At 38.5% G+C, this 15,195-nt stretch overlaps 1 protein-coding gene across 5 annotated transcripts in view; it reads left to right on the top strand.

The window, feature by feature from the left end:
* The window catches only part of LOC124711247 (phosphorylase b kinase gamma catalytic chain, skeletal muscle/heart isoform), a 133,248-nt gene that overhangs the window by 44,402 nt on the left and 73,651 nt on the right, over window positions 1–15,195 (top strand). For 4 of the 5 annotated variants that reach the window (XM_047241215.1, XM_047241217.1, XM_047241212.1 and 1 more), the window contains 2 exons: window positions 1,969–2,132; window positions 4,180–4,270. In XM_047241215.1, the coding sequence (XP_047097171.1) occupies window positions 1,969–2,132; window positions 4,180–4,270 (255 nt within the window). Of the gene's footprint in view, window positions 1–1,968; window positions 2,133–4,179; window positions 4,271–12,931; window positions 13,023–15,195 lie in introns of all 5 variants that reach the window. The other variant, XM_047241213.1, reaches the window with a different exon arrangement.

Below are 15,195 nucleotides of genomic sequence, written 5' to 3'. Positions count from 1 at the left end.
AGAAACTATCAGGATTTGTCAAATCGTGCAATGCTCTGCCACTGTGCCAACGACCAATGCCAATGGTCACATGCCCATTTTAGTCATATTTGCCATTGTGATTGTGGTAACGTTGGCATGTGCATGTGTTGTCAGCTGTGAAGGCCCCCTGTTAGGAATGTTCAGTGCACTGTGTATTTGGATACACTTGTACCCTGCCCAGCATTAAATTTTGATATTAGTTCTGCCAAGGTTTGCCACCTGTCGTGTTTTACCAATCTGCCCATCCTACAAAGTCCGACATCTGCAATGAACGGTGGCTTCGCAACCTCACAATATCCGGACGTGGTTTCATCTCGGTTTTGCCCCGTGTTGAAGACAAAGCACTCGTCGAACACGTGACAAGTTGTGCAGTTGATGAAATGTTTGTGCCAAGCTTCCGGGCCGTGACAATCTGCCATCAGTCAGGCTCAGATAGATCATGCACCTTGCCTGTTCTACACGCGTACAGCATGCTCACTGATACTACGTGCACCATGCATGTGTCTGACAAGCAGCCATTCCTCACCAGGTGATGCTGCTATCGCCTGGACGGGTTTATATCGATAGTCGGTGATCGTAATGTTCTGGCTGATCAGTGTACAATTAGACGGTTTGTATTTGCAGCACAAGAAATAAATTCACAGATCTGGTATTAATCAATAATTAACAGCTAAAGAAAAATGAAACACAAAGGAAGTTTCTTGACTTGAGTGAATGCTCAAATAAGTGAGTTCCAAAAGTACCAGTCACAGGCTGTGCATGCGTCTTGGAGCTGCTGCTGGCCTGGCTACTGGTGTGACCCTCTAATGAGCTGCTAGTAAGCTGTCTGGTTTGAATTATCACCTCACACTGACTCGAGTACTGCTGCCGTGATTTATATTTTGCGAGTAGGTGTTGGTACGTGTAGCCATAGCACCCTCTGAATTCTCCATGCATTTAAAACCTAGTCCATTATAGTTCATAAGACTATCTTTAATAGCATGGGAAAGATATATTACAAGGCAATGGTTAAAGTAAGAGTTCCTGCTATGTGGTGCCCCCCCCCCCCCCCCCCCCCCACACACACACACCTACATACATACACTCACACAATATAAATGTTGAAACTTCCTGGTAGATTAAAACTGTGTACCCGACCGAGACTCGAACTCGGGACCATTGCCTTTCGCAGGCAAGTGCTCTACCAACTGAGCTACCGAAGCACGACTCACGCCCGGTACTCACAGCTTTACTTCTGCCAGTATCTCGCCTCCCACCTTCCAAACTTTACAGAAGCTCTCCTGCGAGCCTTGCAGAAATAGCACTCCTGGCAGAAGTAAAGCTGTGAGTACCGGGCGTGAGTCGTGCTTCAGTAGCTCAGTTGGTAGAGCACTTGCCTGCAAAAGGCAAAGGTCCCGAGTTCGAGTATCGGTCGGGCACACAGTTTTAATCTGCCAGGAAGTTTCATATCAGCGCACACTCCGCTGCAGAGTGAAAATCTTATTCTGGAAACATCCCCCAGGCTGTGGCTAAGCCATGTCTCCGCAATATCCTTTCTTTCAGGAGTGCTAGTTCTGCAAGGTTCGCAGGAGAGCTTCTGTTAAGTTTGGAAGGTAGGAGGCGAGATACTGGCAGAAGTAAAGCTGTGAGTACTGGGCGTGAGTCGTGCTTCGGTAGCTCAGTTGGTAGAGCACTTGCCCACGAAAGGCAAAGGTCCCGAGTTCAAGTCTCGGTCGGGCACACAGTTTTAATCTGCCAGGAAGTTTCACATCGGCGCACACTCCGCTGCAGAGTGAAAATCTCATTCTGAATATAAATGTTGTCTCTTGACAGATCGTATGCACAGATGACGATTGTGAAGAAGAGCTTTAACTGTTTACAATGAGTAATCTATTTAAGTAATAATCGCTATGTTCCTTTGATGTATGGCTTTCTCACATTTCTCAGTGTGAGCACTTTATCTTTCAGGTATATTATGCGGCAATTATTTGAAGCTTTGCAGTATGTACATGGTAAAAATATAGTTCACAGAGATTTGAAGCCAGAAAACATTTTACTGGATGACAACTTTAATATTAAATTGACAGACTTTGGTTTTGCAAGGGTTGTAAAACCAGGTGAAAAGTTATTTGGTAAGTAAGGAATGCAGATTTTGTGTATTATTATTATTATTATTATTATTACTACTACTACTACTGCTGCTGCTGCTACTACTGCTATTACTACTGTGTATCAAATTGTAATAAGAGCTTAATTGACACACAAATAGTTCTTCTAGTAAAGAGGGAACTTGTATCCATGATCAGGCAGTCAGTATCTGGTTTTTCCCTACTGTAAATATAAAGATCTGATTTTGTTTTGTTTCACTTAATATGGAATGTTGCTCATGTAGAAAGAGAGATGGCATTACAAAATAGTACATGTTCTGAATAATAAATAAAGGAGGTCAAATAAAATTTTCTTTTTGGAGTTAATGGCATATACATCTACATCTATACAATTATTCTGCCATTCACAATTAAGTGCCTGCAGAGGGATGGAAAAGGGAGAATGTAGTCTTAGTTATCATTTAACAAAACACTAAATGGAAATGAGTTTTATGCTAGACATGCTACATGACAGGAACGAACATCAGAAATCCACACATCTAGATTCAGGTAGCAGTTCATAAATGAAAGAGTGAAAGAAAAAATACGAAAAAAGAACACGGCTCCCTTAATTGTTATTCCAGGAATATACTAAATAAGTCTATTGAAGTTCTTGATAACTTACACATTTTGAAATGTAATATCTGCATTATGCTAAAAGACTTAGCTCCCAAGTGAGCTGTAAAGTGATCAGTTTTTAAAAAGGAAAGGTAAATTTTTTTCTGTTTCTAATTTAATCATGTCACACAAATATCATTATTGTCATATATTAGGAAGTTAGTATGGAGCACCAATGCTGTTTATCTGAGTTCTTTTTACTGCTCATATGGAAAACATAAAAGCTGAAAATCTCAAAAAAGACAGAAAACTGAAGATTTGCTGCTGCAGGAAATTAATTCTATGAGCAATGTGCGGCACGTGCCAGTTGGAAACTTCACAATGGGAGCCTTACCTGTTTAGATCAGAATCTATAATTAGAAAGTCCATTTTCTATACAGATTGCAGTCTTTAATTGAAATTTCACCCATGCTAAACTTTTAAGAAATGAACACCAGGGTGAAGGGACTGTCAGTAATTTTGTTGAAAAAATCATTGTAATCTTCTAATGTTATCAAAGTTCTTCTGTAGTATTCTACGTTTCATACACAGGCGATGTTTTTACTGGTTAGATTTTGATGCTATAAAAATACTGAGTGCAATGTTCCAAATTTTTATTCTATTTGAGGATGGAATCTCTCTAGTTAGTACAGGAGTTCATAAATAGATTGCAATCTAAAAAAATAGTGGCCATAATACTAAGCAACTCTCAGAATAATATGGGAAAGCAATATGTAATCAGATATTCTGTTTTGCTCATTTACCCTCAGACAAGAATATTAAGTAATATGATAAGAATTGGTTGCTGTGTGTTAAACAACTGTTTGTAAGCCAGTTTAATAGCACGAGGTAAAACTTACATCATGTTATATAATTCCTCTGCTGTCAGCAGAGTATGATTAGTTGGTAGAGTTGACAGAGTGTTGTGAACAGTATTTTTTAATTGAGAAGTGATATCTTGTACAATATGATTGTTAAGGAAATGTCGATTTTTTTCAAGTGTCAAAAACATGTTGAGTAGCAATTTATTAACACTGAATGAATACCTTTATTGAAATTTGGTATTTTATTTATGCAACCACAAATTCTGTTTCCAATCCTGGTTGAAAGTAGCGGTTTTGATTCACAAAACAGCAACTAATTCATCCTTGAAATATTCACAAATTTTTGCAATTAAAAATAAAGATGTAAGTATTACTATATCAGTTCCATGTTTTCATAAAATGTAATACAGAAGAAAGGGAGTAGAAGGTGTATTTTTTGTAGTTCGCCTCAATCTATTGTAGGGTATGTGGCAGAATATTTTTTAATTCATTTTTAAATGGAGATCATCACTGCTTCAGTAGTGAAGTAGCAGAGACGTGGTAGGAGTAATTTATTTAGCCTTGCCTCCAATTGCATATATCGTTGACTGTGAGGCACTCTTGTGGTACAGACCTGTGTGGTACGCCAGGCTACCTGGCGCCAGAGGTGCTAAAGTGCAACATGTTCGAGACTGCAGAGGGTTACTCGTACGACGTGGACATGTAAGTTGTGTCTGCATTGTTCCTGAATGTAACATTTTGTTTGCTTCACTTGCTTCCATTTCAATCTTTATAAACTGCCATTTGGTACATTGAAGTCTTCTATATCTGTCCTTCCTATCTTTTAACATCATTTAATGTACTTATTAGTTTGCAAAGTGCAGTGCTGTGTTTTTACATTACCGAATATTTCCCACATTCTCTTTGTATAAACCTAGTTGCTCTGCTGCTGTTACAAACAGTTTGATGCATTCAGATTGCATTTTTGCTTTCTTTTGTAAGTTTATCCAGTTGCTTGCATACCGATTAATTCTTAGAAGTTGAACTAATGTGTATTTTTGTTCTCTCTTCAACTTTGTGTTGTGAATATGTTTTCCCTTTCTTGCTCTATTGCCCAATTGTAACATTGAATCACAGTATCTCTAGGTGTGCACATTTACGTTTCTGAAGCTAATTAAATTTCCATTAGTTCTGACAGCATGTGTTGATGTTGGATTGCATTTAATGTTTTGTCGATTTTATTTTTAATGCAAACTGTCAGATAATCTTTGCCTTACTACATTAAGTCTCTCATTTATGTGTGTATGTGTACTGAACCAGAAGAAAACTGGATATGCAGTTTCAGAAAGTTGAAGTATCATATCTGTTGCTGTGTCCTGCTACTTTTACCACAAAGTACAGTAACATAGTTCCAGTATTGGAACAATAAACACAAGTGAGAGAAAGCAACCACTCCCTTATAGCCATGTGATCCACCAGTGTCTGCCTGCCCATCAGGTTGGTTGGAGAGGAAACAAGGCAACTGGTGGGAGACAGGGGAAGGAAAGTTAAGATGTGCAATGTAGAACCAGGAGGAGGAGGTAGGGAAGGTAATGGTAGGCAGAACAGATGGTTCTCTGTGGCTGTAACAACAATAGTTCTGGAAAATAAAAAATAACGTGCACAAATCAGAGTGTGGGGGGAGGAGGGGTTGGAGTAATTGCAATGCTTGAGCATGGGACGGATGATATTGAACATGTAAGATATGCTGCAGGAAAAGTTCTTACCTATACAGTTCACGCTAACAGTTTAATTAAGAAAGAGGGGTGGGGGGGAATTGAGAGATATCCATATGGCATTAATACTGAAGCAGCCATTGAACTCATATGTGCTGTGATGTGCTGCACTTTCAACAACTAGGTGCTAGAGCTTTCACAGGAAACACCCCTGGCTGAACCACAGTAGAAGGTGTTAGATGAATATGTAGGATAGGTTTTGCACCATGATTGTCTAGGAGGGGAGAGGTAATGTGCAGGATTGCTCTTGGTATGGACTAAGATATTGTGTAGATTGAGAGGGTGACAATACTACTTTGGTTGAAGGGAGTAGAAATTTAATTGAATATATATGGAGTGTAGCCATGCATGGAAGTGAAACATGGACGGTAAATAGTTTGGACAAGAAGAGAATAGAAGCTTTCGAAATGTGGTGCTACAGAAGAATGCTGAAGATTAGATGGGTAGATCACATAACTAATGAGGAGGTACTGAATAGAATTGGGGAGAAGAGGAGTTTGTGGCACAACTTGACCAGAAGAAGGGATCGGTTAGTAGGACATGTTCTGAGGCATCAAGGGATCACCAATTTAGTATTGGAGGGCAGCGTGGAGGGTAAAAATCGTAGGGGGAGACCAAGAGATGAATACACTAAGCAGATTCAGAAGGATGTAGGTTGCAGTAGGTACTGGGAGATGAAGGAGCTTGCACAGGATAGAGTAGCATGGAGAGCTGCATCAAACCAGTCTCAGGACTGAAGACCACAACAACAACAACAATCTCGTAGCAGGTCACAGTGAAAGATATACAGAACTTTAGTGAAGGAAGTGGTAGAGTTGTTTGAAGATTGGGTGATACTGTGTATTTAGTGGAATATAGTCTTCAGCAAATGTCTTGACAATGGTTGCAGCTTTGTTGGTGTTGTAAAAAGAGATGGGATAGGTATTTCTGTTTCTGGACAGGAAGAAAAGTAACAAATTGACTTCTTTCAATTATTTAATTTGTAAAGCTGTGGTTGCAGTTGTGAGTGATAAAATTCTTTCAGTGGTTTGACCAAAAAATTATTTTCACTGTAGGATGTCCCTTTCTTTGATGAATTTTCAAAGATGTTTTCCACCTATAGTGAATGCTGTTTACATGTGCTTGTTCATGGAACAAGGACAGTGTTGTTGATTATGCATTGTTTTGTGACAGTATAATCAATAATACTATAGACTGCAATAATGTGTGTGTCTTGTAAATTATTATCATGTTGATGGCCACATACTAGTATTATTGTGACAAAAGAAATTCTCTGTGTTATCAAGTTCGATATTACTTCATTGCCCCCAAAATTTTCTGTACCTTGTTTGATCACATTCCAGATTTTGTGCAGTGTTCAGCCAAAAACCTGAAAAAGAAAGAAAAACAAAACTGTCTCAGTACTGACAGTCACTTTTAAACAATTCCGCAGAAGTCTCTTGATGGATTTTGGTTTCTGTTAAAGATGTATGTGTTCAGCATTCATCAGTCTCTAGTTCACCTAATATTTTATTACCCATATTTTACAATAATTGAAATGGCAGGTCTTGTAAATTGAAACATTTCTCATTTATCAACTTGAAAAATTGTTAGATGTGCACATTGCAGCATTTTATAGTAGCATTTTGGAGTAGTAATCACATATTTACATTAAATAATACTTACTTCATCTCTGCTATTAAATACAGTTAAGTCTTCTTTTCTGCAGCTGCTTTATAGTTATATTCTGCTTCATATTCTGCACTATTGATTCCATTTATCTTGCGTGCTATAGAATTACGTGAACCCTAAAAGCCCGTGAAATAAATTTAGAAACATGTGCATGCATTTTTAAAGCTGTATTTTTACACTGGTGTGAGATATCTCACCTTACACTTCACAACTCTGTTAAAGATAACTTCTGTCATGGTAGTAATTCATACATTGTTTCTGCTTTCTTTTGAAATAATTGTGCAGTCTGGTATCCTCAAGTATGTTTTTGTATTTTGTGTATGTTGAATAACCAGCAGTTGTATAGTTCTGTGTGAAAAGTGTCCACAATTCTTGTTAAATTGTTCATTTAAGTTGACACTCCTTCATTAAATGATTATGTATTGCAGGAAAGTTGGTGTTTTTTTTATGAAAGGAAACTAACACATTAGAAAAGTGTACTTGGGAAGAATTTGGAAAGGAAAGCACCATTATGGAATTGAAGTCTAACAAAATTAATTATAATATCAATATAATGGAAGGAAACATTCCACGTGGGAAAAATTATATATAAAAACAAAGATGAGGTGACTTACCGAACAAAAACGCTGGCAGGTCGATAGACACACAAACAAACACAAACATACACACAAAATTCAAGCTTTCGCAACAAATTGTTGCCTCATCAGGAAAGAGGGAAGGAGAGGGGAAGACGAAAGGAAGTGGGTTTTAAAGGAGAGGGTAAGGAGTCATTCCAATCCCGGGAGCGGAAAGACTTACCTTAGGGGGAAAAAAGGACAGGTATACACTCGCACACACGCACATATCCATCCACACATACAGACACAAGCAGACATATTTAAAGACAAAGAGTTTGGGCAGAGATGTCAGTCGAGGCAGAAGTGTAGAGGCAAAGAAGTTGTTGAAAGACAGGTGAGGTATGAGTGGCGGCAACTTGAAATTAGCGGAGATTGAGGCCTGGCGGATGACGAGAAGAGAGGATGTACTGAAGGGCAAGTTCCCATCTCCGGAGTTCGGAGATGGGAACTTGCCCTTCAGTACATCCTCTCTTCTCGTCATCCGCCAGGCCTCAATCTCCGCTAATTTCAAGTTGCCGCCACTCATACCTCACCTGTCTTTCAACAACTTCTTTGCCTCTACACTTCTGCCTCGACTGACATCTCTGCCCAAACTCTTTGTCTTTAAATATGTCTGCTTGTGTCTGTATGTGTGGATGGATATGTGCGTGTGTGCGAGTGTATACCTGTCCTTTTTTCCCCCTAAGGTAAGTCTTTCCGCTCCCGGGATTGGAATGACTCCTTACCCTCTCCTTTAAAACCCACTTCCTTTCGTCTTCCCCTCTCCTTCCCTCTTTCCTGATGAGGCAACAATTTGTTGCGAAAGCTTGAATTTTGTGTGTATGTTTGTGTTTGTTTGTGTGTCTATCGACCTGCCAGCGTTTTTGTTCGGTAAGTCACCTCATCTTTGTTTTTATATAAAATTAATTATAATACAGATAAAACGTGGCATCTTCCATAATCTGCAGTGCATTAAATATTGTGATACCACTCCGGCATTTGTGTCCTTGCACAAAAATTTTGTTTTTCATTGAAGGAAAAAAAATATTGGTGCTACAGAATGAACAAAGCATCCCACTCTTCATGTCCCCGACACATAGCCAGGCGTATTCAGTAAACTCAGTGGTGAGGCAACAGTGTTGCTAGAAATCAGAAGAGTGTTTGAACAGCTGAGATTCTTCTGACCATTATTATAATCTGATATTTTTATTGTGCTGTCAAGTAGCATTCTAAAAGGGAGTTTGTTTTTTAGTTATCTGCTATACTCTGACTTCGTTTAAAATTGTAGCCCTTTTTGTACGTGGACGGGAAAGGCAAGGTGCTACAAATTAGTGAGTGACTCTAAAATGCTATTTTTTTATCAGCACTGATCATAAATGCATGACTAACCTGTAACTCAGGAGGTGATGTGAAGTTTTCACAACAACATTAAACACCCCTGATGTGAATCCCATGTATAACAGACCTTCATACCGCAGGTCTTATTTTCATTAAACCTTTTGTAGTAGGTGTGACATCGTGATCATAGCCGTAGTAATTTACCTTCTAGATTCTGGAAAAATCACTGGAAATAGAAAGATTTAAACATTCTTTGATGCAGCAGTTCAGAAAGAATTCTCTTATTTGTGTAGGTGTTTAAATTGTTCTTTCAGTTGACATAAATGTAGAAAGAAATCATCCAGTGCTGTTGCACACTTCCAGTGATAAACACTTTTGTAATAATTTTATTTTATTTCGTATAAGAGCAGGAACTTACACGACCGTCAACATACCGGTACATATACTTGAACCAGTATATGTAATGTAAATGTTCAGATTTAGAACCACTGGTTTATTTGTGTTACCTCTTTATCAAAACCAACTTAAAAAGTAAAATGCAGGAGCTTCACATTTAAAAAAAAAGACATGCACTTAAATTAAAAATTAATATAGTAGGTTGTATACTCTAAAGTCCTTCAGGATAGCGACATGGTTATGGAAGTGTGCTGAGTGCAGCCCATGTTGATCACATGTTGTTGCAGTTGACTTCTGATATCACGCCTGCAAGCTGATGTCCTTGCCATCCTCTTCTTTACCTCAGGAATATAATGAGGATGCCACAAGAGCAATGCAGTGTGTTCCTGTGTGAGCCATGACGGTATAAGAGATGTGTTGTAATACTCTTGAATCTTCTTTGCCCGGAATTTCGTCACCAGGTCATTAATTTCAGCATATCTCCACCTTTGTGTTTGGATAAGTGTCGCCATCCTGCTTTCAACTTTTGCCTGCTTACTAGTTTGACGGCATTTAAAGATCTGCTTCTGGTCCTTCTGCATGTTGTCGTTAGGGATGGCGGTCATTGCTGAAACAACCAGTTTTCACTTATATTGGTTTTTCTCTATGCCAGTTTAAGGTGAGTGTTAAAATCACTCAAAATAACTGGTTTCTGAAATAACTGATTTTTGGTTTTTTATTCCTATTATTTCCAGTAATAAACATAGAAATCAGACAAAGAGTGAAAAATTTTGACTTTCTCAGTCAAAATATTAAATCAAATAGACAAATAAAAGAAACTTAGTCTATCCGCCATTTGCCCCTTTTCTCCAAAAGTGATAATTGGCTGGATACTACAAAAAATCACCATTATTCTGCTGTTGATTCTAATTTTTTGAAACTTGCTCAAAAAAATCATTTAATCATGAATCATACCACTGATTGGGCATTACAAATAGTCACTGTGAAAGGGTAAAAGCTGAGGTCAAACAACTTTGTTTTTTGTGTTAATTTGTTTGTTCTCGAGGGCTACAAGCAGATAAAGGCATGTTATGAAGACACAGGCAGCAGATCAGCTACTTTATATTTCTGTTGTATACTATGAACAGATTTTTGTTAAGTTTTTAATTTATAGCTGCTACCCGTATTTCCATCCTCTTTTATTATTTCATAGAAAAGGCAGATAAATCTCTAATCTTTTAATGCAAATGAAACATTGTTCTTCATTGCTACATCCCTCCATATTTCCATACAACAGTTGGTGCCATTCTGCAATACAATGGGTATCTGGTGACAACAGTGAGAGACTGCCGCGTAGACTGGGTGATGGCAAGTCTTGAACACTGCACGTACATGTGTACCTTAAGCCACAACACACAGCAATGGGGATATTATTATCTCGACAGTGCTGTACCAATTCTTACACCGTATGGTTGTTGCTTGTTTCTGTCAGCATTGTTATTAAAATAGCACTGATCAGTTTTCCAATTTTCTGTAATAACACAGTATTTCAAACCAATGCAAATTTTATGAATATAAATTACTTTTTAAGAAAATGTTTGTTTAAGAAAAACTAAAAATTTTAGCACTGCTGTTATGGCTAATTGATATTTCGTTTCTTTTAGTTGGTTACAGTAAAAATAAAAACCATCTGTTGTAAAGTAGACCAAACAAATACCAAAAAATACCAGTTATTCAGAACCAAAATACCAGTTTCAGTTTTAACTGGTGGATTTTTCCCTATCTAGTGCCCTTTGTCTGTCGTAAGTGTCTGCTGTGGTTAACTTGTCTCCTGTTTCATCTCCAGAACTGCTGCAGTGAGCTTTTACCAAATATGTCGTAGCTCCCCCTCCCCGATTCCTAGTCATGAACAGAAATATCTGGAACAAAAGTCTTTGATAGGGACACTATATCAATCTTATTCAGCAGTCCCATAGACTTTAAAGTCTTGAACTTCTAGTTGGTAGTTGTAGAAGCCAACCCTTTTAATGTTGAAGTACTTGAGACACAAGTCTTTGTCCCGTCTCCATCTGCTCCATTCCCACCAATGCCAACTATTCAGGGATCAACAGACAGTAACTGTCTGCATGCTTATTACTTGTAATTGAGAATGATATGCATTTGGAGTCATAGTTATCCAAAATGTTAGAGTGGCAATGCATGTTCCTACAGTGTAGCACCTAGGGAGGTGGCGGGTGCAGTGATTAGCATACTGGACTCACATTCAGGACGACTATGGTTCAAGCCCTCTTCTAGCCATCCAGATTTATGTTTTCCACTATTTCCCTAAATGACTCCAGGCAAATGCCAGGATGGTTTCTTTGAAAGGGCACGGCCGATTTCCTTCACTATCCTCGACACAAATCGAGCTTGTGCTCTGTCTCTAATGACCTCAATGTTGATGGGACATTAAACCGAGTCTTCGTTCCTTCCGTCCTTCCTGTGTAGCACGTGGATCAGAGGATGGGCATGTGAGAGTGTCAAAACTCATTCTCTGGAAAAGTAAAAAATATTTTTTTGATAATTACAGCAATAATTATCATCTCCAGATAATAAAAATCTTACACTTTATGAGAAGTAAGCTATTTTTCAGGTGCACATTAAATATAAAAATTTGGATTCGTCCATTTTGTCCATTGATTTAACTTACAGTGGATGCAGGAACAACTGAGTTTCTTCCTCCTTCCTTCAAACCAGGCAGTCTTGGCTGTAGTGTATTGTTTTCCTTAAACTTCATGAAGATACTATCCTTAGTATGAGATACCTTGTAATTGCAAATTTCCTTTCGATAAAATACAAATTCGTACTTGCCTTTTCTTTTTATTTCGTCAGTCTGATCCGAAAGTGACTAATTATCAGTGGTGCCTGTGTATTTTTATTGATTTTGTTTTTAGAAAATGCTACAATGCATTTGATAAGTTGGACATAAAATCAAAAGTATTACATATGTTTGAGACCAATGGGTGCAACAAATTTGAAGAGGAGGCAAAGAAGAGGAAAGAGAAATTGTGTTAGTCTCTAATGAGGTTTTGTATGTCAAAAGCAAGAGATGTAAAGTAGTTGCCAAAAATCATACATGACTGTGTTTGGAGCTTATACATTGATACTGTGTGAAATGTCTCATTTCTTGAGCAAGAGAACTTGAACTTGTTTCTTCTAATCCAATGAACAGTCTTAAATGATTTAGGAAAATGGAAACTGGTAATTCTTCTTTGCTTTATTATATTCTTATTCTTGTACCAGATGCTACAGGAAAGAAACTAAAATGCTAGTAATTATGCTGCCTGTGTATTTCCACTGTCAACTAGTCATTTAATGGTTATATCAAGTTTCATAGTGTGATGGCAATTAATTTCTCACTTTTAATTCTTTATATCATCTTATTAGAAGCAATGAGGAAAATTTATTCTGAGGTGTTGCAGAAGTCAAAATGACTAAATTGGTATTCTTAATGATCAGATGGCACCACCAGTGTTTGTTGTTCTCTGTTAAATGAGCAGCACAATCAGTATAAAATTATTGCTTGTATCCTTCCTGTAATAATGAACTGCCTGACTCCCTTAGTCTATGTTCCTGTTGCATGTATATAGATATATGTGGAACACCTGGCTACTTGGCTCCCGAGCTGCTGAACTCGGCTATGTATCCTGACGCTGATGGCTATGGACAGGCTGTCGACATGTGAGTCGTGCACAGAATCTCACCATAAAACATAAACACAATATTGGATACAATCACCCTTGTGTTTTCTTTGATTTGGTTTCCAAGAACAGTGAAGTATTTTCAGATTAAAAGGTAAACAAAGTCACATTCCTACACTACTAATTTATAGAAAGGACCAGTTTATAAAAATCATTCTTTATCAAAGCAATTATTTAAAATGTTTAGAGTACTTATCAGAAAATTTCCAAGTAATACGTGCTGTAAGGCATTGCAATTACTTGATTTAATTAACTATTACAACTATCTTCCTCGGCAAACCCTGGGGTTTCATTATCTACTTGTGCATTGCTGTGTTTCTGTACACAAGAGAGAAAGAGAATTTACAGTTATGATCCTTTCAGAATTCCCTTCCTGAAGATTTAATGGGACAAAGTGCTCTCAGGCATTTATTGACTCGATAGTTAAGGAAACCATGCAAAGTGGGATGGTGAATTAATCATGTGATAAATTAATAACATACGTGGGCACATATTGTTGATTTGCTTTCTGTTGGAGCAGTAATTGGGAATGGGTGGGGGGGGGGGGTGTTTACACTCAAGTGGAAGACAATGAGATGTGATAATGTGCATAGTGGCAGTTATAAGTAGCTTGTGTATTTTGTATGTCTTTTCACCCATGGTATACACTGTTTTATTCCAGGACAGAAAGAAGGTCAGCTAACAGTGCATCTATCATCAGTGCTTCAAATACAAAATAACACTAAAATCAGACATTGGAAAAGCACACCAACCAAGTACCATGTCACAGTTGTGCAAAATGCCAGTTGTGCAGTTACATACTGTTATATGTTTTTATAGCACTGTTGACAGATGCACTGTTAGCTGAAATCTAGATCTGCACTCAAACACAGATGAGATAATGACCGATGCAGACCTATTTTTCTGTCTTGGATTACATCAGCCATGAGGCACAATAATTGCCAGGGAATCAAACCTGACGCTGTTTTAAAATACCTACCAATATCGTCACTGGCCAGAAGTAAAGGTTTGTCAGTGCTTGTTGACTAAAAGTGACATATCTATGGTACCATCTCACTCTTACTATTCCAGTGTCTCCCACGAAACTGTACGCATATCACTCCTGAAACAGCTCATTTGGCATATGGCTATGGCATCTTACATTGTACCGAGATAGTTACTTTATTCTTGGTGTGTATGGTGTTACTGTATCTGATGCTTTCTGTGACAAAAGACGTACACATAAATAAGCAACTGTATTATATATGTTAAAATGTGTTTTAATTCTATGAAAAGGATAAGACTGTTACTCACCATACAGAGGAGATTTTGAGTTGCAGATAGGCCCAACAGAAAGACAAACACATTTGAACTTTTGGCCTAAAGGCCTTCTTCTGAAGTTGAAACACACACACACACACACACACACACACACACACACACACACACACACACACACACTGAGGCTGGACTGTGAGAACTGCACCTGATGGGAGAAGCAATCTGCAAGTGGTGGGGATAAAGAGAAGAGGAGGCTAGAGCGTGGAGGGGAGAAGTAGAAGAAGAAGGATAGTGGTAGGGGAGAAAGTAGTAATGCTGCTTGTGGGAGCAAACAGGGATGTGATGGTGGCAGGGTAGGTTTGCTAGGTGCAGGTGAAAAGTTTGGAGGAGTGGGAAGGGGGCGGAAAAGGAGTAGAAGTAGAGAAGAGAAAAAGATTACTAGTGGCACTTGTAGAATAGAACATTGTGTAGTGCTGAAGTGGGAGCAAGGGTGGGGATAGGTGGATAAAGAACAGCGACTAGGGAAAGTTGATCTTGGGGGGGTTGCTTTGGGAATGTGGGATATACTACAGGGAGAGTTGCTACCTGCACAATTAAGAAAAGCTGGCTTTGGTAGGAAAGATTCAAATGGCACAGGCTGTGAAGCAGTCATTAAAATGAAGCACACTGACTCTTGGCGACAGTTTGTCGGTGGCTGCTTGTGCAGACAGCCAGCGTGTTGGTCATCATGCCTGTGTAGAATACAGCTCAGTGGTTGCAGCTTAGATTGTAGATCACATGGAAGCTTTCACAGGTAGCACAACCTTTGATGAAATAGGTGATGCCTGTGACCAGACTGGAGTAGGAGATGGTGGGAGGATGTATGGGATAGTTCTTGCATCTAGGTCTGTTGT

This window comes from Schistocerca piceifrons, chromosome 8 (genome assembly GCF_021461385.2).
Source record: "Schistocerca piceifrons isolate TAMUIC-IGC-003096 chromosome 8, iqSchPice1.1, whole genome shotgun sequence".
Classification (NCBI taxonomy): Eukaryota; Metazoa; Arthropoda; class Insecta; order Orthoptera; family Acrididae; genus Schistocerca; species Schistocerca piceifrons.
The sequence above is the reverse complement of the archived record's forward strand: the minus strand, read 5'-3'. Positions and strand labels throughout refer to the sequence as shown.